The sequence below is a fragment of the Apus apus genome, chromosome 10 (genome assembly GCF_020740795.1).
Source record: "Apus apus isolate bApuApu2 chromosome 10, bApuApu2.pri.cur, whole genome shotgun sequence".
Taxonomy (NCBI): Eukaryota; Metazoa; Chordata; class Aves; order Apodiformes; family Apodidae; genus Apus; species Apus apus.
The window spans coordinates 9,562,352-9,589,333 of record NC_067291.1 but is presented as its reverse complement, the minus strand read 5'-3'; the positions used below and the strand labels follow the sequence as shown (position 1 = coordinate 9,589,333).

Here is a 26,982-nt window from a genome sequence, read left to right as displayed (position 1 = left end):
ATCTTTGTTGATTGCTACCTATGTAATACGGTTATATCTTCTAATGTAACAGCCAGTTAGTAGGTCATTCAGGAAACACTTCAGGGGAGATGTCTGAAAAGTAAGTTTATGGATTCTCAGAAACATATCAGTAACTTTTCTTCTTTGACAGTTTTTGTCACTATGGTACACAATTGCACACTTTCCATTTTGTTCTTATTTATAAATCAAGATTTGGATCTTTGTGTGAATAATAACAAATAGACCTAAAGAAAATCCTTTTTCTCTCAGAAACGCCCTTTTTAATTTCCCAAGCTCCTTTTCTATTGCTTGACTTTCATCAAGGGTTTTTTCTTCAAGAAAGAAAAAGAAATTGTATCACAAAAAGTAGTGCCCAGGACATTCTTCCCTTCTAGTTGTTTCCTCCATTCCCCCAGTTTTATTACTGTGTATATATTTTTGCACTGACACTTTGAAAAGTTTGCATTGCTCCTGCATAAGCTTCAGATTTCAAGAAAATCTTCTTTCAGATTATGTCCCACTCATCACTTCTCACACACAGATAAAGTAATTAAAAAAAAAAAAAAAAGGAAAATCACTGCATTTCCATAAAAAACTGTTAGCCTTTCCCCCACAACAGAAATGAGTACAAAATTTAGTGTATTTAGTGTGTTTCTTATCTGTATGTAGACACAGATGTCACATCTAATGTTAGGACAGTCTTAATATCAATGTAATTAAACATGTTTATACAGTTCCCTGAGGCAGAAAAGCTGGTTACCAGTAATTAAGTTACCAGGTAAAGGAAGTTTAGCAGTGAGGAAGACTATAGCATCTCTCCAGTCAAATCAACTGCTTAGATAAATTAAAAATGGGCAGTTCTAGAGTGATTCACCACAATACATTATTTTTCCAGCAGAGATCAGGTGCAGTCTGATTGAGGGCTAATTCTAGGATTTTAAAAAAATATTCTTTTCTTGATTAGAGGCTGAGGAGTGGTTTTGCACAGCTAACTGAGTATGAAAGCTGCCTGGCTTGTCTATTTAGATACTAATTTTAAAATTAATGCTTCTATGCATGATTTATTGTAATTTATGATTTATAGAATTAGATCAGGGTTTATTAGAGGTATGCAGAGAGTCTGCTGGCAAGCAGAGATGAGAATTACTGCATATATACATTTTTCTATGAAGAAAAGCCACAATGATTGGCTTGGTTATTAATAAAACACACATTCATAATCTAGAACACTACCCAGATTTTTAACGCTTATCACTCAAGCCTTTGATCAATTATTTACTTAGTTTTTATAGAAGATCTACTGGACCTGGCATGTCCCCAGCCTAAAAATATAATCTAAATCATAAGGAAAAATGTGGACCAGGAGATCTCCTCTAGATTCCAGATACCAGTCATTTCACCTTGAATGGCCAAGCCAGCGATTCAGTCACCCAAGTGCAGCAGAGAAACTTCCATGTGAGAATGTTTACTAAGAAGCAGTGTGAATAGTGACAGGCAGAGAACCAGCCTAACACAGCCATTCTGCCACAGCTGCCACAGCACTGCCTTCAGAGTCACCTTACCTATTGCTGTGCAGGACTGCACTCTGCAGGGATCTCCTGAGGCTATTTACTAAAGCTTCATTTAGAATTGCTAATAATCCTGAGTGTTTCGGTATTAAAATTGACTGGATTCCACCAAACACTGAGTCTGCAGAGAGGATTTTGCACTATTTCTATAGCCTTAGATATAATTTTCAGCAAATGTCTCTTCAGAGGAATAACTTTCAGTGCTGCTTCTTCAATTTGAGTTTAGGTTCTCAGAAAACACATTGAATTTTACTTGGATACACACACCAGTAATTGTGAGCAATTTTGTAATGAACATGTTAAGATTTGCTTGTAGAACCAGCTGATAAACATAATCAAAGACTACCTGTGCAGGCTATGAGAAATTCTGCTTTTTCTTGCACTTCATCATCTATCAGAAAAGACCCAGATTAAGCATACTCACCTCATATAAAGGCAAAGTAAAAAATAACTTCTTGGAGATCACAGCATTTGGGATCTATTTTGGGTCACATGCTAGATTCTCTCAAAGCTTGTGAATTATGAGCTCACAATCAAAGGGCAATTTTGGTTGTTTTGGTACATAGTCACATTTAACTATTTTGGTTTTGCCAGCAACTTCTTCTACAGATAACTACAATTATTGCAGTGTGTTGTTTAGCATGAGGTTGTAATATTACATCAAACACTTACATGAGAGGGCCTAAACACACCATGTGGGGTTCAACAAAACGAACTTGCGGGCAACTTGTAAAGACTGAAATACAGAAGCTTAGAACAATATATTTCAACAGAGGGAATAATTTAAAAGGATCATTTTCAACCTCTAAGCTGGATTAATTAATGTTTATGGTATTGTTTTCTCCATAGATTGTTTCCAAACATTTGTTTCTTGCATTTGCCAAAACAACACAAATAGTAAAAACAGCATTTTATGAGAAGCTCATCAAGTCATAAAATACTTCATAACTCGGACTGACATAGAGGCAAATTTATATCACAGTAAAAAGCACTTACTGCAAAGCCCTCATATAAGGAGAAAGCCCTGTGTGCAGAAAGTGCTTTAGCAAACCTGCTGTGCTTTCAAGCAGTACAATGGTGAGAAAGCAGGTGAAGGGAGGCTTCTCTGAACCCTGTCCACTTCAGAGCTTGTGCAGCCAAGGCTGTCTTGACACAGAAATTGGTGGCATTAGCAAAATAACCACCAGCATTTGAAGATACAGTTTAGAGGATTCAGAATGACTGGAAGTGTTTAGTAGCATTTTGATTTGATTACTGTGTACCTTCTTTCCAAGCTAAACTTGAGTATTGTACAGAGTGTTTTAATTCTACTGAGGAAATGCCTGCAGCACCTTCAGTATTGGAAATGTTCTCTTCTCTAAGCACTCTTAATATTATTGCTTCGGTTGGCATTAAAAAGGAAAAAAACAGGGGAAGTAGTTTAAAAGTTCAATAGAACAGACTTCTGCCTCTGTGGCTGCACATTCAAGTACAAGTTCTGTATCAACTATATTGTAGTCATCACACAGGAGAATGCTGCACAAGACTTGCAGAGATAATTTCTCAATTGTAACAGCAGAGCTTACTAAAAAAAAAAAAAGTAAAAAAGAAAGTATATAGCTGTTGTACAGCTACAGGCTGTTGAAGCAGCCTGTAGCAATCTGAAGACTCATCCTAAACTATGGTGAATAGACTGCACATTTTTCTATGACAAGGGAACAGATTGTCACCCAAAACACTGTTCCCCACATCCCAAAAAGCTGCTATCCAATTAGTCTTATATCCACAGACAATGAGAGAAAATCAGAGATAGTCCTCAGTAGTCTCTGCACAACAAAGTTGAATCTTCACACACCTTTTCCTTTTTCCTCACCATCTGCAATACCAATTCAGGAGAAGAAAAAAAAAAAAGTAAAGAAGTGGAAGAGCTAACAAGCTGAAACTGTAGATGCTCAGATACTTAATACAAAGTTAGTTTTAGCACATCTGTGACCTATTCCTATAATACTCCATTACAGCTGCTTCTGCCTGTGACAAGAACACACTGTCCCCATCTTCAAAATAAGTAGTACTTCTTGAATTAATAAGTGTAGTCTAACAGAGTCTGAAGATCTGGACTTATGCAGGCAGACTCATAGAAGAAAAACACTTACGGTTTGATTTTGATAAAGTTTGACAAAACAAGAGGAACTTTGCTGACTTCCCAACGTACCACCTGCTCTCCCTGGAACTGATCTTGTAGATTGAAGTGACCATCACGTAGTTCCATCTATTGTAAAGTACCACACAGTCCTGGATTCAGAGACCCTAGTTCTTTTCAAAAGAGCCTCCGCTAGAGATCTGAGAGTTCACTGGGAGAAATGGAATTCCCTGCAGAACTACATTTTGCTTTAAAGCTCAAGTATTTTCTGCCATTATTACTCTGTTCACTCAACACTAAAAATCAAATTAGAACCCACAAATGGATAAAATTCATTTCCTAGCATCCAACATCCAGAATAACAGCTAGTGTAATTGAACCAGACAGGCCACCATGACACTCTGGATGTTGAACATCCACATAGAATACTTTTCAAGGCCAAAGTGCCTAAACTCTCTCACTGAAATCAGAAGTTATATCAAGGCAAAAAGGGAAATAGCAACAGAATTTGGGACCTCAAAGCTACTCTCTAAAGTTGGAGGGTTTTGGAAAACATGCTAGAAAGCGAGTTGTGAAGATTTGAGAAACTGAATTGCCAAATCAGCCTGGTGTTAGAATTGCAAGCAATACAAATCTTCTAAACCTACATATAAAAGAAAAAGTGTGGGCAGTATAAATAGATTTCAGCCAATCCCATTATGCAATAGTCTTTAGGTGATCTTTTAAAAATGGTTTTAGCTAGAGAAGCCGAACTCTTTGCATTAAGAAAACTTTGCTCCTTGTGGGACTGGGAAGGCAAAAAGAGATCATCTCTGCACTAGTATAATGTTAGAACAGTCAGAAAGGCCAGTTCTGACCAAGGCAGTAAGAAAACTTCACACACAAGATATGAAATGAGTGATTTCCAACATTGCGTGGTACTAACTCCCTCCAAACTCCCTGCATCTGGACACACTGTTTTTTGAAAGGGTGAATTTATGAGAATGAATGTTACTGTAAAACGATGAAAGAGTAATGCACAGAAACACTGATGGAACAGATACGAACAGGTTGTAGAGCACAGTGTGTGCTGGTCAAATGAAGGAGCTGCTTAGAAGCAGCACACAGGCACCTACCAAGGCAGTGCTGGAAGTCTTGACTGGAAATGGAAGACAACAGCTAAAAGTAGATTGCCTGCAAATATTCTGGCTGTACTTCATACTTGACTAGTACTTATTACTTTAACAGTGGGCTTAAATAGAATCAAACAAAAATTGGAAGCAGTTCACCCAATACAATTTTAAGGGCATTATAAGCTTTGACATATCCAGTGTTTTGTTGAATAATTTTGTTCACTAGTGAGAGAACCTGACATTTAGAACATTAGGTAACCCCATGGCCGACAGACACTTCTAAATTATTGGTAGCACAGGAATTATTTGAATGGAGATACTTGCAGTAGTCTTGGCTCTCTCAGTACTTAACTGCTGACTTGCTTAGGATAACAGGAAAGTCGTATATACGGGAAGTTAAAAGAAAAAGTAAGAGTAAAATGCCTGGTTAAATTACTAAAATGCCTTTTTTCAAGTTCCTAGAAAAGACAGGTAGCCATTCTTGCAAATATGGGGATGGCTAAGACTAACACTTTAAATTCATTTATCCTTAAATAGTGGAGGGAAGTCAGAAAGAGGAAAGTATATATACTTGCTCAACGCTTATACTCTCCAATTTGCATCTGTTTGTGGCCAATATCTGAAATGGAACACCAAACTAGATGGATCTTTAGTGTGACCTTGTGCTGACAGTCTATGCTCATGCAGATGTCTTTGTTTTCTTTTATCCTTGAACGACATGGAGAATTCTAAGGACAGTTTACCAGTGGCTTATCCATCCTTAGGGTAAGGTGAGCATTTATTTCATATCCTAATGACTGCAGTAAAACCATGAGGACATAAAAAGAATTAAAATCTGAACCAGATCCCATCCTACTAGTTTCACAATACTGATTCTTATATTAGTGATTTAATTCCCACTAATTTAATTGAAGTTATTTTCTTTCTATATAGTTACTAGATCAGATTCAAGTCCTTATTACTAAAACAGAACTCTAATAAATTTTATCATATGAGCCACAGGATCCCTACAAGACACACATTCTTCTGCTCAAAAATCTCTTTTTAAATGTTTAGGGAAAACAAAAAAAAACAAAAAACAAACAACAAACCTGCTTTATTTTTAATGGTATAAAAAAGAACTTTGTTAATTCAGTGAATGCCTACTCAAGCTCTGGAGAATTTGGAGTATTCAACCATAGATCTTTGTAGTGAACAACAAGTCCAATCATTCTGGTTGCATTATACAAAGTTCCAGGAATTCTTTGGCATGAAAGAACTTAGATACATTTTCTGTGATATATGGAAATAATATTTGATTTAAAGATATATCTCACAAAAGTCAGTCTTGATAAAATTTAATTTAACTACAGAGTATTTTTGCATTATTTAACCCCTTTTGTGACTTCTTCACAACCAACTCAACTAGCTTCTTGCCCCTGAATTATGATTCATACACAAATTCTTTCTATCTCTAAGTAGATACATAGCACTGACAGAAGAAGCAGCCCCAACAAAAGCTTTACCCGATTTTTCAGTTTTAGAAATCAGTACTTTTGATTAAATAAATTATCATGGAGCAAGGAATCAACAGGTATTTTGTGGGAAACTGACAACATCATTCTTGGACCCCCCCAAGTCCCAGGTAACACATGCTGACAAAGAAATAAATTGTATTTGTTTTGCATTCTTTATATTAACATCCTCATTTTAGCAAACTGCTCATTCTGAGACTTTGAAAAATAATATGATTAGTTAAGCAGTTTATTCTTACTGTTCACATGTATAATAAAGAATACCTAAGGATATAGGTGCTTCCAAATTAGTATTAGTTTTAATTACAGTTCAGCAATGATGAAAGATTAGGTATCATAAAGTTGAGGTATCACAACTTGCCTTTAAATTGCAGAATATACAAATTTATCTGTTCGCAGAGGCAACAAATACTGAGTTTTATAAAAATATGTGGGAAACTTGAAAAACACAATGAGAAAACTAGCAAAGTTCAACACAAGCTGTTATTCTTCTCAGCAACTAAAACAAAGGAACACTAAATGCAGTAAACCAGTTTCAAATAATGAGATAAAGCTGGAAATTTACTATGGTAACTTTCTTATACTGCTAGATAAAGCTTTCTTAATTTGGTAGCCATGAAAAAACTATCCACCTACTTTATAACTGATTATATTAGTTTATCCACTTAATAATCTATAAGAAATAACAGTAATCAAAACCAGTATCAAAATCTAGCTCCTCCAGAATGTTAATATCTCTAGTTGACAAGCAGTAAGATCATACAGCTGGGTTCTTAAAACAAAAAACATTCATGCATTACTTCCCCCAAAATGTTTAGGTAAGCTTAAAAATTAAAATCAGCTATCACGTGTTTATGAAATTAAACAAAGTGATTTTAACACTTTCATAATGTCAGATACTATGCAACAAGCTTTAATTATTACTGTGACCAGCTCTACATACAGCTCACAATCAAATTGTTCACTAAAGTTCTGCCCATTTCTGCTTGTACTTTGGATTCTGAGAAAATTACCCAGTGAAATTATTCTGTAAACAAGTCTCTGCATAATAAACAGAGATGGAGGGGTGTGTGCACATGGAAAAAGAACAAGAGTTCAGTTCTCAGACTGAAATTACATTGACTTCTTGTTGTGCAAGCTGTGCATTTTCAATGAGGTTGCAGTCATGCCGGAAGCATTTCCACATGAATTGAGTCCTTATTCTCCCCAAGATGTCTGTGTTATTTATTTATTTACTTACTTACTTAAAGCAAGGCTTCTCAAAAGAGATTTCACATTCACTAAAATTCTAGGCCTCTTCTAGCCTTCCCTAAGTTAAAAATATTCCATCACTAGAACTATTGTACACGAGTCTTAGCTACCTTTTGTTCCAAGTGAGATCATAGTCCTTTAGATATAATGCCCTTTTACCCATTGGATGAGTTTTCTTATTAAAAGTGCTCTAATTTTTATTATTTTACTTATTCCTTTTAAACACTAATGCTAAAGCCTTGAGTTAATTCAGAGAAAGAAGAAAGAAAACATTTTATGGGAATCTTCTACATTTGTGCCCTGACAGTGAGAGACAAGGATGCACAGAGTCTTACTGCCAGAAGACACAGCACAGCCTTACTGAAAACAGACTTGAGTGACTGGATTTTCTGAACTTGAGAACAGCAAACAAAAAAGATTATTTTTACCTATTTCACAAAACAGTCTATTTGGAGTCATAAGGGTAAATTTACAGAAGAGCCAGATGAGTCAATGAAGGGCTTTCCTTAGGAGAAACTGAGAAAGTTCAGACTTCTCTTGGTGTTTCAAAACAGTAAGGAACAGGCACAAGTATCTTATTCTTCCTTGTGTGTTAGTCTCATCTTTTAATAACATTACCACCTTTTCTTATAACACTTTGGACATTTCTTTTTCCTGTAACTGCTTCATGCAGTTCTTAAAAAGATCTGGATTTTCACAAGTTAAGTTTGTTCAAGTTGCCCAAGGCTACAGCTCTAAAAAGAAGCATCACAAAGCAGAGAAAACAGCCTTTAGTTTATATAGTAACTCTGAAGGGTTATCAAACCAGTTTGGAATATAAAGGAAACAGTATATAGAAAAATATACACAATAGCCAGTAACATCTTTCCAATGTCAGTGCAGGATTTTATCTTACAAAAGGTTTTTGACAACTTTGTGCATCCCAGTTGGAGAATAAAACCCTTGGATTTTTCTTCCTTTCTTTTGGAAATTAAAAATGCATTTAGATATGCTAGGCAAAGAATTAATATAATTTCTGCTAGTTGCACTTCCAATTAAACAATAAATCCCTTTCCCTGATATTCAGAGCCATCAAATGTAATTACAAACTTTGTTTACTTTCCTCTTTTGCTCTCCAGTCACAATTCTAATCAGCATTAGCCATGTGTATCTCTGCCATTGGCTCTTTTGCAGCAGATACTTTGAGCTCTGGAGGTAAAATTGCAAAATTTTCTTTTCAATAGCAATGGCCCCTGATCTATTACAAAAAAAACAAAATTCCATCTCTAAGCAACTGATCTCTTAGCAACAAGAAGCACCTGCACAGAAGATGCCACAGAGAGTGATTACTAGAAAACCTATCTGGATCTTTGAGAGGAGTACATCAGTGACAAAGATAACATTATTCACCGGTAAAAATCAAGAAGTAACAAGTGGACACAGGTAAATTTTTAATTGATATTTTAGCACAATGTGAGTAGGAAATAACAGGAATTGTTATACTTTGCTTTTAAGTGGAAAGTATGCTTTCTGGAGCTGCTTTGATCTAAGTTACTGTAATTAACCTTGTGTAAATTATATTTTTTCACTAATACTAAACTTTTTAGGTTTTATAAATACAGGCTCCACTGATCTCCAGTTTCATTCTGTCTATTCTAAAGTGGATTTTGCTCCATTCACTACATTTTAAGCAAAGATGTGCACCATGACAAAGTTAAAGTAGAATACACAACTTGGAATGGGCACTGTCAACTGATGTATAGCAAGGTAAAATTAGTTAGAAAGTGAGTGAAATTTGACCAAAACAACATTTTGAAACCTCATTGTCACAGCAAGTTAAAAATGAATTATGAGTGAGGTTAGAAAAAAGGTCATCAGAGAATTTGTTTATCCTATTATAGCTTGATCTCTTTAAGTTGGTGCTTGCTGTGGAAAGGTGTTATCTTTCCTTAAGCTAAAAGATATTAGATAATAAGCAGGGAGACTCAACTGAGAATAGACATGCATTCTTCTTTAGTCTTTTTTTTTTTTCAGATATCCAGAAAAATTTTCTTTAGTGTCAATTTACACGCATTGATAGAATACTTGGTATTTATGGCCAGAAAAAAGAAAATAAAAGAAAAATTTATTTTTCTTACAGAGTGGTCCTTCTGTGTCAGCTAATTTTTGCTCAAGTTGGTAAAAGTATTTGCTACCAATCAAAATATTATGGCAGAGACAATTACAGAAGAGAGTGCTGCCTTCTATCTGCAGGATGAGAAACAGAACCACCCACTCACTAAAAAGAGCAAGCTGATAGTAGCTACATACAAAAAAGCCCTCCTCATACAGGTCTCCTTTCCATAGTCATAACAAGGCAGCCTGATAAAAAATGTGTTCTGAAAAAAATTCAGTTGTCTATCCACAACTCATTTTCTGGCTATATTTGAGGTAATTAAAGCTTATAGTGTTCTAAGGAAGCTTTGATGTACACAAGCAGTAAAAGACATTCTTACCAATACTGCAGAAGTTTGTGTGCCTCCATAGCTCTTTGTTACTGGCTTACAAGCACTGACATCCCTAGTCTGCTTCAGATACACATTTCAGATGAAACTCTGTTACTGTCTAATGTGGATAGTACTTTCCACAGACCCTATTGCCGGTTCCTTAGCAACAGTGAGACCTTTTGTGAAAGGTACTAAAACTTCCAAGTTATTTCTCCAAATCACTCATCAGACTGCAATTAAATCATCAAAGGAGAAAACGGTCCAATTTCTAATTTCAGATCATTATGCTTCTGAAAGAAAAATCACCATATCATTATAGATTGTTCAGAAAGCAGAAACTTGTTGTGCAGTCATTTGGGCAGCACACAGAGTGCCTTGCCTCACGCATCACATTGTGTACGTAGCTGCAAGAAAATAGTATGGACACTGGCCAGAAGCAAATAGAGAGAGATGACTACCAAAAGTTTAATTCCACATTTCAGCAATAACTTTTCCTCTTGATCAGTACTTCGTGATATGTCAGCAATATCAGACCTTTGGCATTATGGATTACTAAAAGGATGCAGTAATTTCTTTGGAAAGTTTAAAGACATGATTTACAGCTGCATTGTACCAGAAAAATAATTCACATATCTGTGGATATGCGAGTTATTATTCAAAAAATAAGATCTTCCTTCTCAGGTACAATCCCTTCTCACATTTTATGATTAAAACCAAAAAACATGCAGAGCTACTTCAAAGGGATCTTTCTGTGCCTCCTATGCATAACAGACCTATCTATTTGCTTGTTTTTTCTTTCCTGTGCCAAGTGCTGGTTTCTTGAGGGAAAGTATGGGACCAGACAATCCATGATCCTGTCTCTGTGGCATACGCTATATTTTTCAAACTATTTACCAGAAGAACCATAAAGAAAAGCAATGCATTGCATTACCCTCAGAGGCTGACAATTAAAAGCAAACAAATAAAACCAAATATACATAATACATTGTTTAAGAAAAAAAAAAGATAAAAACAACACACATACAAAAAGAAAAAACAAAACCTGGTGTACACTCTGTCTGCATCACAGAAAACTATCATGGTTATTCTGGAAATTCAAGGACTCTGGCACAACAGGCATGCAGGAAGGAAAAAGGCTAAGTAACAGTGATAGATCTTACAAGTGAACTCATCCAATGCTTCCACATGTGCTGAAAGTTTAATTTCTTGTGTTTTGGTTAGAAACTTGCAAGGAGTCAACCTCAGTATTGGTCAGCCAAGTCGATATCAGAGATAAGAGGTCTGTCAGCCAAAGTATCCAAAACTATGCTTTAATATCAAGGTCAGAAAAGCAAAAAGAGTGTCTGCTGCACGTCTGTTTCGTCTTGTGATGCAGTTTATCCTGGCAAGCAGTCCAGGCAGTCACTCTCCTTATAAAATAAACCCACCTCAAGAGTTAATCTGCTCATTTGCAGGAGCTTCAAAGGGGTTGAGAGGTAGTGACTAAAGCTGAATGTCTCTCTGAGAAACTCTTCCTCTTTTCCCTTTCTCTCTCTAAAGCAAAGCAGAATCTCTTGGAAAAGATGATACTGGAAACTCTGAATCCAATGTACTACAACATCACCAGCCTAGTACCAGACACGATGCCAGTGGCCACAGTGCCCATACTCATTCTCATGTGCTTTCTGTTTCTAATATGGAATCATGAAGAAACTTCATCAATACCAGGTAAAATAACTTTAGCTCTAATATCACCTAAAAGCTGTCCAAGTATTTTCTTTATTTCTTTCTGAAATTTAAGTGAGAAAGTAATGCTGGATAATGACTGTATGCCAACAAATTTTACCAAGAGTTAGTTTCAATAATACAGCTTTAAAAATATATATATATATATACACACACACATACATACAAGAATTCAGGCTCTATTTCACCTCAGAACTTCCATCATAAACCTGGCTTGGCTACATAGAACAGTTTTCTGCTTTATGAGGTACATGCTAGAAATATATAATACCATTTTACATACTTTAGATGTTCATCTTTGATGTGTATTACAACCTTCTACTTTTTACATGTTTTGACTTAAAGCTTTCTAAATTGTCTTTACTAGAAACAAGCTACTATTGAGGAACTTACTCCAATTTTAGTGGGTTATCCATGTTTTTCTCTTCATGTTTGACACTGAAGACCCTCTGGAACAGAACAACATCAAATGATTTCCCTTTCAGAGGACCCCTTCTGAACAGTTTTGGAGGCTTATGGTAGACATTAGTGATTCAGCCAATTTTTAGCAGATACCATATAATGACCTACTGTATGAATGAGAGCAATGTAGGCATCTCACAAAGGTGTGTGACAGGAATAATTCCAAACCCATGCAGTGGCACCTGATTGGAAGTCTGAGCAAAGATATGAATGCTTGATTGGATCAAGAAGATAGAACTAAATTAACATGCTTTAAGTTTACAGGTATTTAAATAATCTGGGTTCTTGCAATTCCTATGAGTAAATGGTGGACCCGTAAGCAACTTTACATTCATAGATAGTATGCAGAGGTTTTTTAAGTACTTCATTTGTTTTGGTTTATAGAGTTAGAATTCTGTTTTACAAAGGGGCCACTTATGCTTTCTCTGAAGAAGAAAACTTTGCCTTTAATTACTTTTAAAACAAAGTCTCTCCTGCTGTCTTTACTTTCTCCTTTTTGTTGTAAGAGAGAAATCTGGTGCTGAGTTACAGTGGAAGAATTTAGTTGAGAATTTTATTGACTAAATGCTTATTAATAAATTCTTAGGTCCTACTTAAGTATGTTTTCATAAATTCACAGTCATAAAGTACTTTTTCCTTTAAATATCTGTTTTCTCACTCTAGTATTAATGACTTTAAGAAATGTAACTAATTGCATCAAAAGGATATTGACTATTGCAGCTGTTATTGTAAAACTTTAACACAAAAAATCACTCAAGGGATTTGTTAAAATCACAAATGAATAAACCACATGCGTTTTTTCTAGACTATTTCTTCTTTCTGATATCTAACCATTGTCCCTCAAAATGTAAGCAATCTCAAAGTAGCAATTTCAAGGTGTACAAAGTAACGAATGTCATTTCCATGCACATCTAATGGGCTTCCACAGATACTAAAGTGAGGCTTCAAAAATGTAGGTGCAAGTTTCTGTAAGACAGATCTTCAGAACAGGACTGTATATGTGAACTGCCCAACACAGCCCCTGATGTTAAAAAGGTCATTTCAAAAGGATGACGCTCAGAAGTATATTCTTGTCAGTGGGCACTGCTGAAACCAAGCTTTTCTTATCCTGTTTCTTAGGGCCAGGATACTGTATGGGAATCGGTCCCCTCATTTCACATGGGAGATTTCTTTGGATGGGAGTAGGCAACGCCTGCAACTACTACAATAAGACATATGGAGAATTTGTGAGAGTTTGGATCAGCGGTGAAGAAACATTTATAATTAGCAAGTAAATACTTATTTTTTTATCCTTAACAATACAAGCTGCATTTTAGGATTTTCACGACCTTTTTGCTCCTTCTTTTTCTGAAGTCAAATTGAAGTTATTTTTTTGAAAAAATATCCTAACAAAAAACTTTTAATTCCTGCTGTTCATGGAACTTTTTCTAATCTTTTGTTTTCTTAAAGACTCTGCTATTGAAGTCTACGTGAATTCCTTCATTTTCTTCTTGGAAAAAAAGATTAGGCACTGTGGCTCAACCGTAAAAAACATTTACCATTTCTTCTACTATTCCATTGAAAATTAAGACTACATGCTATACAGGAATTTAGACTGACTGCAATGCAGGATTAAGCCAAATATTAGTTTCTGGTGTTCTTACGTTTCTCATTAAAATAAGACTAATGCTTTAAGATTGTGGCTCCAATTCAGCAAGTTAATTAAACAAATGCAGTGTTATAGGATTATAAAGAATTCCAGCCCAATTAATCAGATTACTCATGGACTTCAATTATGCACAGTATTAAACATAATGCTAAACTGGAGTCTATCTTTTTTTTAGCTCCAGTGGGAAGTTGCTTTGTTCTTACATTGGATTGTAATTAATAAAGATTTACAACCTTTTTATTAGTAATATCAATCAATCCATACTCAGCTTTCATTACGTAAAAGCATTTGAAAGGAAACGTAGTATGGAAAGCTCTCACAGGTTTTGCCACATGAAGCAGCTTCATCTCTGACTGGTTTTACCTCTGTAAAAAGGTGTAATCATGTCAGGAAAAAGTATTTATATTCATAGAATCATAGAATCATAGAATCATAGGGGTTGGAAGGGACCTCGAAAGATCATCTAGTCCAACCCCCCCACCAGAGCAGGGTCACCTAGAGTACATCACACAGGAAGGCGTCCAGGCGGGTTTTGAATGTCTCCAGTGAAGAAGACTCCACAACCTCTCTGGGCAGCCTGTTCCAGTGCTCTGTCACTCTCACAGTAAAAAATTTTTTTCTGATATTCACCTTAAACCTCCTGTGCTCCAATTTGTATCCATTACTCCTTGTCCTATCACTGGTCATCACTGAAAAAAGCTTAACTCCATCTTCTTGACACTCACCCTTTACGTATTTGTAAACATTGATGAGGTCACCCCTCAGTCTCCTTTTCTCCAAACTAGAGACCCAGCTCTCTCAGCCTTTCCTCATAAGGGAGATGTTCCACTCCCTTAATCATCTTTGTGGCTCTATGTATGATATGATATTCCTATCATACATAGATGTTGTAAATATCAACTAATGTGCTACAAGAGTTTGTAAAATGCTATGAACTCCTGTTGCTCTCTTCCACTTTCTGAACTATCAATTCACCAGAAACAAATCAGGAGTGCTGATAAACAATGTCACAGCTGCATCAGACTTGACAGTTAGCACATCACTTTTCTTCAGAGATGCTTTTTGCTTAAAAGCATTGACAGTATATAGAGAACTAGTAATTAACTTTATTTTTAAAACAATAACGTAGAATAACATTTTCAGTGAGTCTTATGTTTACTGCAAAACTAAACATAATTTTGATTCTGTAAAAGTATACTATTTCCACCAACGTCATCTGAATTTTTTACCATCAAATCTAACCATACTCAGATGCTCACACACAGAGAGAAGGACTTGTAGTCTTGGTCACAACACACAATGTCTTTTGGAGGACTTCATTAAATAGTTTCATAAGAAAAACCTGCTTATACAAGGTCATATGTCAAAATCCTTTCTTAAAACATTATTATGTGTGTACCCTGTAGATAAAGAAGCGAAAAGAGCCTCCTGCACATTTCCATTCCTGGGGTCAGCTGTCATAATTCAACACCATCTTTTCACATTCCTGAATACACAGACTATGTTCTTTGGCATGCAAAAAAACCTTTAAGGAAATTAGAAAAGAGAGTAAATAGGGGGAAGTGTAGGAAAGAGAGAACTTGCTGAGTTCCTTAGAAAATTGAACCCATAGACACATTCTTCCTAGTTTTTATTCCAGTCTTGAATCCACATATATCTATTAGTACCACATAGCATCTCACTGTTAACTTTACCTCTGGTCATGCAGAACTATGGTGAAAACCCAGCACTGCTGAAGTCAATAGCAAAAGTACCATTTACTTTGCCTGACTGAAAAAACAAACACACCCATGTAAGAAGTCTGTGATTTGGTCCCTAACTTCTGCTGCATGTAGTGTATTGTTTCATTTCAATCTCCGATGATTGTCTTTCTTTTTGTCAGATTTCATTTGATCAGTTTCTCATCACACCGACATTTCTAAAATGCTAGCTCCCTCTAAAGGAAATTATATCCTAAAGCAATAAATGCTGCTCACAACCTGTTTGCCAGCACGTGTAAATAAACTTTGTCAACTGTAAAAAGAATTATCCATATCACAAATTACCCTAACATCTCTATTTAGGAATGTAACTCCCACACATACCATATTATGATGCTGCACATTTAAATGATGCATGTATTTTTACATTTTCTGTATGTGTCTGGTGGGAATGACCAAATAGCTACAAGTATACCTTCAATTTGATACACACCACAATGAAATATTTTACATCTCACTCTCTGCAATGTCTGACAGTGCTCATTGCCCCATTGTATCTTTTCTATGTATATACATTATTCAAATTAAAGTCTTTTGGTAACCAGTCACATTTAAATGGAAAATAATTTTAAATCTGACAGAATACATTATTGCTCTACAATACATTCTGATAGCATTTCTCATCGATTCTTTTAATTATGTGAAAGGAAAATTTAATATCAAGTTCTGCCTGCTAAATTGAGATGGCAAGTCAGCACGTCAGAACAACTATAAAATGTCAGAATAAATATTCTGTGTCTGATCTATGAAGTAATATTTTTATTTTGTGCTTTTTTCTTCCCAAGATCCTCAAGTGTGTTCCATGTAATGAAACACTGGCATTATGTTTCTCGATTTGGGAGCAAGCTTGGATTACAGTGTATTGGCATGTATGAAAATGGGATTATATTCAATAACAACCCGGCCCACTGGAAAGAAATTAGACCCTTTTTCACCAAAGGTAAATCAATGGGATTAATACACTGCATCACTATAGCACACAGTCTGTCTTTTCTGAAATGCTCTTTGTCCTTTGCATATTTAAATTACAGATATATTCTCTATATATCCCATATAAACATTTTATTCCAGGTGTTCTTTCACACTTATCCTGCTTGGTATACTATTTGAAATGGTCCTGAGAAAATTTTGCAGATTATTAATCTCGTCCAATTAAAACAAAATTAAATCATGCCCATAAGCCATGTTCTTAAATATTTTCACATTTCAAGTCCAGTATTTACATCATCTTAACTGGCACTTCTTAAAGTAAGTTGGCTGCTTCAGCTTCCCCTGAGTTCAAAGAATTTTCCGGCATGTTGTAACTGGGGGGAAAAAAACCCCAAAACACAAACGCCACCAAATGTGAGTGAGGATATGGATAACCTCCCACACAGAAAGGTAGCATGAATTATGCCAAATATCTTCCTTAACATGGTATGAACCCAGCATAAAACCCGTGTCCGATAAAAGGGAAGTTTGGGCTTTGAGTTCACTGCCATTTCAACTCAAAATTCTTACAATTTTCTTTCAAAAGATGATAGATTGGTAAGCCTTGGAATGATTTTATACCAGTTATTCACAAAATTAAGAGTTACATTTTATTGACACCATTATAGCAAATGCTAGGTTAAAAATAAGGTATGAAACTTAACCCATCTTTTGTTCACTTTGCATGTATATTTCAGCTCTGTCTGGTCCTGGTCTCGTGCGTATGATTGCAATTTGTGTTGAATCAACTATTGATCACCTGGACAAACTAGAGGAAGTCACCACTGAAGCAGGAAACATCAATGTATTGAATCTTATGAGACGGATTATGCTCGACACATCTAACAAGCTTTTTCTTGGGATCCCTTTGGATGGTACTAACAGCTTGATTTTTATCCCTAACGATGGATGTAAAATGCATACACAAGGAAAACTCATTGATGTCACTAAGCAGTTTTGTTTCAGGAAACAGAGCAAGAACATTCCCTTATATCACCATATAATTAGTGGAAATTGATTTATGAGTTATTTTAGTTATAAAAGAATTTTGTATGACCAAAAATATACATTTATCTTGTCACACTCATCTTAATAGCACCATTTAAAGTTATTTTTGTGCAATGAGTTGTTATATGCATATATTCCAACATTATATGCATGTAAGACTCTGAGGTCTTTCCACCAAATGATTGCCTGACAATATATGTCTTCTCTGATTTCTTCATCCTCAAAACCATGTGACAGAAATACCATAATTGTGATGTATAAATTATCCCATTTCAATATGCTGCAAGAGTTCTGCTCTTCTGTGGGAAACTATTTGGCACCACTACCCCCTTTCAGCTGGCTACCAAGAGTTTTCACAAAGATGTGAACCTTTTCTGCAAAGTGTTAAAATGTTTCCTTATGCTACCTATCACATATTAAAATCAATTGTTTACCAAATTCCCAAGAAATTAGTCAGAGTAGGGAAGGAACATGGCCTTACTATTAATTTTTCTGAAGCATTTGTGTTATTTGACTATTGAGGTTTATATCCTATACTGCTTTTTCTTAATGTTTATTTTCAGAACATGCCATTGTACTTAAGATTCAGAACTACTTTGATGCTTGGCAAGCACTTTTATTAAAGCCTGACATCTTTTTTAAGATTTCTTGGCTGTGCAAGAAATATGAAGAGGCAGTGTAAGTATCAACAGTTTTAAAAATCATTTGCATAAGACTCTACCTTTATAAGAAGGAGATCTTCCTTGATATTTTCCTCTCTTTTAGAAAATAAACTGTGAAACCTACAAACGTGTCTGGCTGAAGTCCCCTATCTGCAGATCCCAGATAGAAACAGAATAAGATTTGCCACTGCTGCTACAAGTGACTGATCTCAGGGGACAATTTAAAGACCTTGTCTATTCAGTCTTAGTTTACTCACCAAAATATTAATGTCAGCTCAAATGTGAAACTGATTTCAAAGGCCTGGTTTGGTTCCAAGAGGCCAGGCAGAGGCACAGTCACGTTTGCTGTCCCGTGGAGGGCAGTCAAATACCGGGCTGCAGTTCATAGAAACAAGAAAACTCATCTACATGGCACAGTCCCAAACATTTAACTCTTGAACGTCTTTTTTATTGGTGCTCTCATCATTAATTTTTTAATCAATTACTCATTTTTCAGTTAAAACTTGGTGCTCAGCCTGATAATCCATTTCAAGGATTTTTTCCTACATAAGCAATAAACAAATTTTGTTATCTTCCTTTCTGTAAAAAAACAAAATGCCTCTTCTATTTTTATGATCTCATTTCCTGGTTTTTGCCAAAGAGGTCTGGCTATAAAAAGAACTGGAAAACAGTTTACTCAATTTGGACTCATCTAGTGAGAAAACTACTGCTCAAGAAGCATGTGTAATACATTGGTTTGATAGTGCTATGTCAAATGAAGGCTTTAAGGGAAAGATGGAGGTTCCTCTAAAGTAATTGACAACTCCTATGAAGTAGACACAAGATTTACCTTCTCTAACATTTGCCTGCCAGTTTTATTACATGCTGATTAGAGTGCTTTATCCTGTGATTCTAATAATAGCTAACTGTGGTGGCCTAGTTATTTCTAGAAAGTCCCTGCAGGCTAATATTGATGTTTCAAAAGCAATCCCATTAAAAGGGACTTACTCATAAATTTCTACTGCAAAAAAAAAAAATTAAAAAAAAAATTCTAAAGCTTGCTAGACTTAAAGCAGTGCAAGGAACCACCCCAGGATACAATGACTTCTGATAGAGCTGGCAAAAAGAGCCATTTGCTCTAATACATTAATATTATAAATAATGAGAACTTCACCAGGTTGGAAGTTTTAAATTTACTTATCACTGCAAACCCAGTCAAATTTTCCATCCCAGCAACAACAAACCAAAACAGAAAGCCTGAAGATTTGATTCAAAAACATTTCACAATCCTTCTAAAAAATAATTTCCTTCAAATTTATAGCTAACTGAAAATCAAAAATAAAATTATAAAAACTGTTGAACTGTTTCACCACTGAAATACAAACTGTTGACACAATATTAGTGACTATTTAAATGGGAAAAATTTAGATTAACTCTACATTTCAAGATAGTACCATTTTTCTAGCATTTATCGACATTTTTCTAACAACTATCCCTCAAGTTTTAAGTTAACTTTATTCCTGATAAAACAGCATAAAATAAAATGAAATAGACAAATCCCTTGGAAACATTAATAAATCTTTTTAAACTCTATTCATTATTACAATATACAGACATTTTTATACCTTTTAGTCTATCTTATGAAAATAGAATAAGAATCCAGTCCAAACTAATAAGCAATTATTTATTAAGGAATATCAAGAAAATACACCTTCCCACAGCATTACTGCTTTTGCAAAGAAACATAGACACTCTTAGAAATACTTAATTTCTGCCATTCTTCAATGTTTTTATTGGTATAATCTCTATGCTTATAGTAATATCCTGGTTTATACTAAAAATCTGCTGAAATTTTATTAATGTTGGATTTTATCTGTTTTCAGTAAGGATCTTAAAGGAGCAATGGAAATCTTAATAGAACAGAAACGACAAAAGCTGTCCACTGTGGACAAGTTGGATGAACACATGGATTTTGCATCCCAGTTGATTTTTGCACAGGTACTGGCAAAATACTCAAAACATGGCTCACTCTGATTTTTCTTACATCCACCTGTCACTAACAACACAGGCTTGCCAACTTAAACTTGATGTATCCATCCGAAAGTCATGTCATCATAAAGGGATACAAATGAGTGGGTGTTGGGAGCCCCTAAAACCCCTGCAATTAATAGTTGCATTTTCAGGAACGTGCTCAACTGATTTTTTCCGTGGCTTAAATGACATCCTTATAACTCTTGCTTCTATCCCCAGATTTCCTCCAGTCTTCCCCTTAGCCCATCATTTTATCTTCATGTGTTGCCTTTTGCTTGCAAAGGCTACAAATGCTACGTAAATCCTATCTCATATCATCTGACAGCTCAGAAACAACAAATCAGTAAGAATCTGAACTAAGAACAAACTCTTGCTTTTCTGCAATATAATACACACCCATACAAACATGAGTTTTCTGTTTTTCTCTGTGAGAACAAAAAATAAATGCTATTTAACATGAGATAGACTGTCAAGATTTTTATTTTTGTTTAAAACAGATACTCTAGGTCCTTCCTGTTCTACTGCTATAGGACCTTTGTTGGCATCAGAGATCAGCAATCAACACTTTCCTCAAAATTTCCTATTTTTTCAGAACAGAGGGGATCTGACAGCCGAGAATGTGAACCAGTGTGTGCTGGAGATGATGATTGCTGCTCCTGATACTCTATCTGTGACACTCTTCTTTATGCTAATACTGATTGCAGAGCACCCCACAGTGGAAGAAGAAATGATGAAAGAAATTGAAACTGTTGTGGGTAAGCAGGAGTTGTGAAGACAGTAAACTGGGAATACAATTTTGCTTCAGTAGCAATCAAATAATGTTTATTCAAAGGGTGAAAATTCTAAGTATTTTTTTCTAACAAAAGCATTTACTGTAAGATACATGAGCTACCGTTATATGTAGAAGATATGATTCAAAATCAATTGAAATAAGATGAGCAATTTGTAAGATAAATTCAAATAGAATTTAAATCGTCAGAATTGAAAATGTATTAGAAATTATGTTCTATATTCACTACTCAGCAACAGCAGTTTAAATCAGCACTCATAATTTCAGTCAAAATAATTTTCAATTTACATTGAAAGAGCAAAAGGGGACGCTCATTTCAAATACTTCTAATCTTCGATATTTCCCTGTGTATACAGAGAAGCTAAGTTTCACTATGACTGCACAACAGAAAGACCAGAGAAATTTCAGATTCTATTCTGCTGTCACCCATTTTGATATCAAACTGGTATCCCTAAGTACTAATTAACTAATTACTGCTACTAACTACTCAAACCACAATGAAGTTATTCCAAATTTGTATTCTTCCCTTTCTCTAGACTTCATTCAAAGCCTGATATTGAATTCATATAGAAACTTGATTTCATCCACTCCTAGACAGCATTTAACTGTGGTCAGTTAAACATCGGAAAACCTACAAGTCCTTTACTCTTTTTCTAAGATACTTTTACATCTTATTTTATTGTCCTCATGACAGCTGAGTACTCACTTGCTTATTTACTCCTGATAACCCTGATTTTTAAGGCAGTGGAATCTTCTTGTCGTTTTCTTAAGCAAATGACCAAATGGAGTAGCAAAGCTGCCTTTTCTCTTGAAAACCTACCAGTGCAGTGGTCAGCCTGTAGTTCTTGCCCTACTTATGGCTTGAAAGTTTAAGTAAGGCTCCCATCAGCAGTTCACCATGGTGCTGCTGATGGAATCAAGCTGCAAGTTACTCATGGTAACTGAAACAGTCAGGCCACAGTAGGACTTAGCTGTACATCCAGCAAATCCCAGTTGCATGGTGAAAATTTAAGGTCCCAACAAAGTTAACCTCCCTCTGCAGACTATTCCCAGATTCCTTTTGCTCTCAACTCTCAGAAAATTTCTTTGTTGTGTCTTGTTGCTCTCAATCATACAAAAGCCAGGGAAGGGCTTTCAGAGTTGTCATCAACAGGAAAGCAGAACAAAGACTCATAATATATTAATACGATAAAATGAGATCATACGGTAATAAGCTAGGGTTTATGCTGATGAACAATATACTAGATTTCCCAAAAATGCCAGGCTGCATAAAACTACTTAGAAGCTGGTGGATCCTTCCTACCATATCTGGAACTGAGAATCTTCAAAAAATAATTTGATATTTGCATGATGAAGCTATTGAATTCATAACCAACTTCTTCACCATCTGTTTTATTCCTCAAGGTGACAGAGATATACAGAGTGATGACATACCAAACTTAAAAATTGTGGAGAATTTTATTTATGAGAGCATGAGATACCAGCCCGTTGTGGACTTGATCATGCGAAAAGCTTTACAAGATGATGTAATCGATGGCTACCCGGTGAAAAAGGGGACAAACATCATTCTCAATATTGGACGTATGCATAAGCTTGAGTTCTTCCCAAAGCCAAATGAGTTTTCTCTTGAAAATTTTGAGAAAAATGTAAGTTTACTATTTTATTTCTTACAGGAAATTGTGTATTCTTTCTTGACAATGAATCTTCCTCTTTATTTTTATCAAGAGCTTTATGACTCTAACACTCTTTTTCCATTGTCTAAGTGCCTAGTTAAACTATATATCCTGCTTAATACTATCATTATTATTATTATTAAAGCTGGGAAGATTTATTCCTGCCAAAGTGCCTTTCAATTAAAAAAATGTTTTCTCAGGCATCTTTATTTTGATCAAAAACTTCTGATGAAATTTGTCAGACACACACATTTCCCATTGTATCCCCAGACACTGGACAAAATAAAGAAGCTTTAGGGCTTGGCTTTAGCCATGCAAGCAGTATAACTCAGAGTTGAGGCCATGGGAGGTTTCCCTAGAGAGGTGAAGCAATATAGTAACTCCTAAGAGACTGAGAATCTAGCACCCTATTTTATTTATTTATTTATTTATTTTAAGTTTTAACCAACTCCATACTGCAAATTTGGAGTAATTCAGTCCCTAAGTTTTATATTTTACCTACCAAAAATCTAGGAGTACCATGTATCACACACACAAATAAGCACTAGGCAAGCAGGTCAACATTTCTAAAACAACTCAAGGAAAAGCATTGTAGAAAATTCAAGAAAAAAGTGCTTAAATTTATTGAAACAACTATTCACTGTGAATAGCTTCCATTTTGCCACCCATTATTTGCACCCAGTATTATTATCAAAATGGATTTCTTGCTCATTTTGGAAGTACACTTTGCTACTAAAAATATTTCCCCTTCACCAAATTTTTAACCACACATTTTCTATCTGACTTGATGCATTCTGTTTGCCACATAATTATTCCGGCAGACGCAATTTCCACACAGTTCTCTAAGTGAATAGCAATCCACACCATTATTTCCAATAAGATGGCATTGTTAGAAACTAAACATTTTCACATTTTCCCAGGCTGTGCATTTGCCATTGTGCTGTACTGCCAGCTGCTGTACTTGCTCTGTATTATAAACACTTGTATTTACCTATAATTTTTCAAGAAGTTCAGCTCAGCTTATTTGAAAAAATTTAAACAGAAAACATTTTTCTAAGTATGAAAGTGAGAAAAAAGGAGACTTTTTCTAGATAATTTTATATAAAGCAACTTTGCCTACTCTGTTCTTGGGCTGAATAGGAAGCCAGAACACAAATAGCACCTTTTTTTTCTTTTTTTTTTTTTTTAAAACCAGCTACATAGATAAAGAAAAATACATTTTTTGTAGCCAAGATTTTATTTTTCTTACTCATGACAAGAACCTTTTTATTTCATTAGCAGTGCTATTCATGCTGTTGGGATTGTTTTGGACAACTGATCTCTTCAATGTCAATAAAAGTAGCAGAAGCTAGTTGTGCATTCTTCAGCAGTTCTGGGAATCCTGCATTTCCCATTTTAGCTGATAGGACAGGGGACAACCATTTTATAAGTGTTATCTATCAGATATCAAATAAATTTTCAACATTACATTTTATAAGAAATTAATTCTCAGAAACACTAGCTTTTAGATGAAAATTGTAGTCACGGATGGCTTTATGATTATCTTTAGGCATTAGCCAGTATTTCAGACATTTATGAGCTTTACAATGAACATTTTTTTTTAAGTTTTAAATGAACTTTAATGTCTATTAAAGAGCGAAAGCTTCACTCCATTTCACAGCTTGTGGCAAAACCCCTGTAGTTCACAGGATGAGCAGACTGAAATACCTGAGCAGAACTCAACTGCTTAATTTCACATTCCCTGCTATCTCAATAGCACACCTTCTGCAGGTGTCTCTACTTCAGCCTGACTTCAGCAGGAGGGCTGTTCAGTGTAAAGCAAAGAAGTAATTGCTCCTAAGACATTATTTCCACAAGTTTTTCAGAATATTTTTACTACCAATGTCCATCTTAGTTTGGGCTACTTTTATGATGGAATAACTTGTCTTACAGTGTATTCCTCATGCTGTTCTGTGCAGGTTCCTTCACGCTATTTCCAACCGTTTGGCTTTGGCCCTCGGGGCTGTGTAGGAAAGTTCATTGCCATGGTAATGATGAAAGCTATTTTGGTGACTCTTCTGAGACGGTGCCGAGTACAGACAATGAAAGGAAGAGGCCTTAACAACATCCAGAAAAACAATGACTTATCCATGCACCCAATAGAGAGGCAGCCTCTGCTGGAGATGGTTTTCACACCAAGAAGAAACACAAACAAGAATCAGTGTGACTAAAGTGCATCAGCATCCAAGGGACAGGGTCCCCTCAGCCACAGCCACCAATACCCACCATTCCTAGGTAAAGACAGAGTAAAATGTTTTGTTGCCCCTAAATCACTACAGCTTCAGGAAAGAACTTGTTCTGCCCCACAGCAGAGCCAGGTTCTGACTGCAACTTCAATGTAAAAAAATAAGAGTAATATTACAAAACAGTCCTGCCAGTAGGGGCCACACTGCATGCAAGATTCCTGGCTACTTTTTAAAGCCATCAGGTTCAGATGAAGTCATGCTTGCTTTTCAAACTGTGCCAATTCAGAGGTTTGGGAGTCAATAAAAAGTTAGGTCTAGCAGTGTTCAACTACGGCAAAATCTCCATCTGAGTTTGAAAACATCTGGATGACTAATTCTGAAGTTGGCTCTAAGACTATGAAACAATTTAAAATATTTAGGACACATGTAAGTTACAAAAAATGTTTGTAAAAGGTTGTTCCAACACTTTTCTTTACTGTGTTTTGCTGTCGTATTAAACAGCTATCAAAGACTTAGTGTCAGATAGATTTTACAGATGATAGTAATTTTCAGAGTAGTAAATGACATGACAGTTGAGATAACTGTTCTACATTATTAAAACTGCTACAGAGGATCTGCAAACATCTTAGTAACGATGAGCTAAGAATAAAGTAATGAATATGAAACATTACCACTGGTATTACACAGGGAGGCGAAACAACAACCGGCTCCACATCATCTGGTTAACTGTAGAGGTTTCCCACCTCATCTCAGGTTGGTGAAGTTCAAATTCTCTCTAAGCTGCCTAAGTGGTACCAAACAGTGTTTCAATCTGCTTTGAATTGCTCAGTTCTACTCCTGAAAGGAAGATTTGGAGTTGCTGCCCATGTTCCCATACCACCATCCCTAATTACATATCTCTTACTGCTTCTCCTGAAAGAGCAGTGAGCTGTATCCTGCTCTCAAGCGTCTTAATTCACACCTACTGAGATAAAGAGAGCCAGGAGAATAAGAGGAGAAACACTGGCTCAAGAGGTAGTCTGTTATTATTTTTTTTAAAGTTAAAATGGGCTTCACTCATATATTCATGGTAAGATGCAAGTCCCATTGGGTAAATGTTCAGAGGTTTGCAGTGACAAAGGATAAGAGTTTTGAAGTAACAAAGAGATTTCCAGAAAACTTTTTTTTTTAAATCTGTGTATGCAAAACCCCTATTTTAACTATAAATTAAACTTACTGTTATATTAGTCCTTAGCAGGAAAGCTACATAACTACCAAAAATTTCTTGTTGAAAATGGACATATTTTGAAATGTGTAGAATCTTGACATTCATTGATCATCTACATTGATCATCCATCCCTGCTAGCCCGATGATGAAATGTTAGTTTGGTCAAGAAGAAAAAGACCTTCCTGGCTGAATGACAACATTCCTTGAGAGAGAATTTTCACTTTCATTAAGCTTGAGTTTTCAGACTATGTAACCCAAATAAAGCATTTTTTCAGATAGAGCACCTTGATAAAGCCAAACAACCAATATACAACAGGTATTATGTTAACCCTTCCAACTCACTTAATGTCCTGGTTTGAGCCAGGATGAAGCCAATTTTCCTTTTACTGACTTTTTTCCTTCAGTGAGCTTTCTTTTAACTAGCATTGTGACTTGGAAGGAGCATTTTTAAGGTAATTTCTCAAAACTGTAAATTTTCTAGAGTAACTTAAAATAACAACAACAACAACAAACACTTGAAAGCAGAATAGCATTAAAATTAACCTAGCTAAAATAAATTTTTTCCACATCATTTGCATGGTACTTGAAAAATGACAACAGTGAAGTGCAATCCCATACTATCTGTAATTACAGGCAAAGTTGGGCATTTGAAGATGTATAGAAAAGGTACTTGGATTTTCAGTCATGAGGTGAGAGTGGTATGAACCTTTGGAATATCTGATGCAACCTCCATTTCTACATTCTCTGTAACCTTTAAACTACAAAATTGTTAAGAGTTGCTGGCAGAAGGAAAAAAAAAACACACCAACAAACC

General features: G+C 35.5%; 1 protein-coding gene across 1 annotated transcript in view; it reads left to right on the top strand.

Moving 5' to 3' along the window:
* The window catches only part of LOC127388769 (aromatase), a 52,908-nt gene extending 26,764 nt beyond the window's left edge, over positions 1 to 26,144 (top strand). The window contains exons 2-10 of the mRNA XM_051628577.1: positions 11,569 to 11,736; positions 13,336 to 13,486; positions 16,410 to 16,564; positions 17,292 to 17,468; positions 18,165 to 18,279; positions 20,126 to 20,240; positions 20,866 to 21,028; positions 22,468 to 22,709; positions 24,695 to 26,144. Of these exons, the coding sequence (XP_051484537.1) occupies positions 11,569 to 11,736; positions 13,336 to 13,486; positions 16,410 to 16,564; positions 17,292 to 17,468; positions 18,165 to 18,279; positions 20,126 to 20,240; positions 20,866 to 21,028; positions 22,468 to 22,709; positions 24,695 to 24,946 (1,538 nt within the window). The 3' untranslated portion in view covers positions 24,947 to 26,144. The remainder of the gene's footprint in view (positions 1 to 11,568; positions 11,737 to 13,335; positions 13,487 to 16,409; positions 16,565 to 17,291; positions 17,469 to 18,164; positions 18,280 to 20,125; positions 20,241 to 20,865; positions 21,029 to 22,467; positions 22,710 to 24,694) is intronic.
* The last annotated feature ends 838 nt before the right edge of the window (positions 26,145 to 26,982 follow it).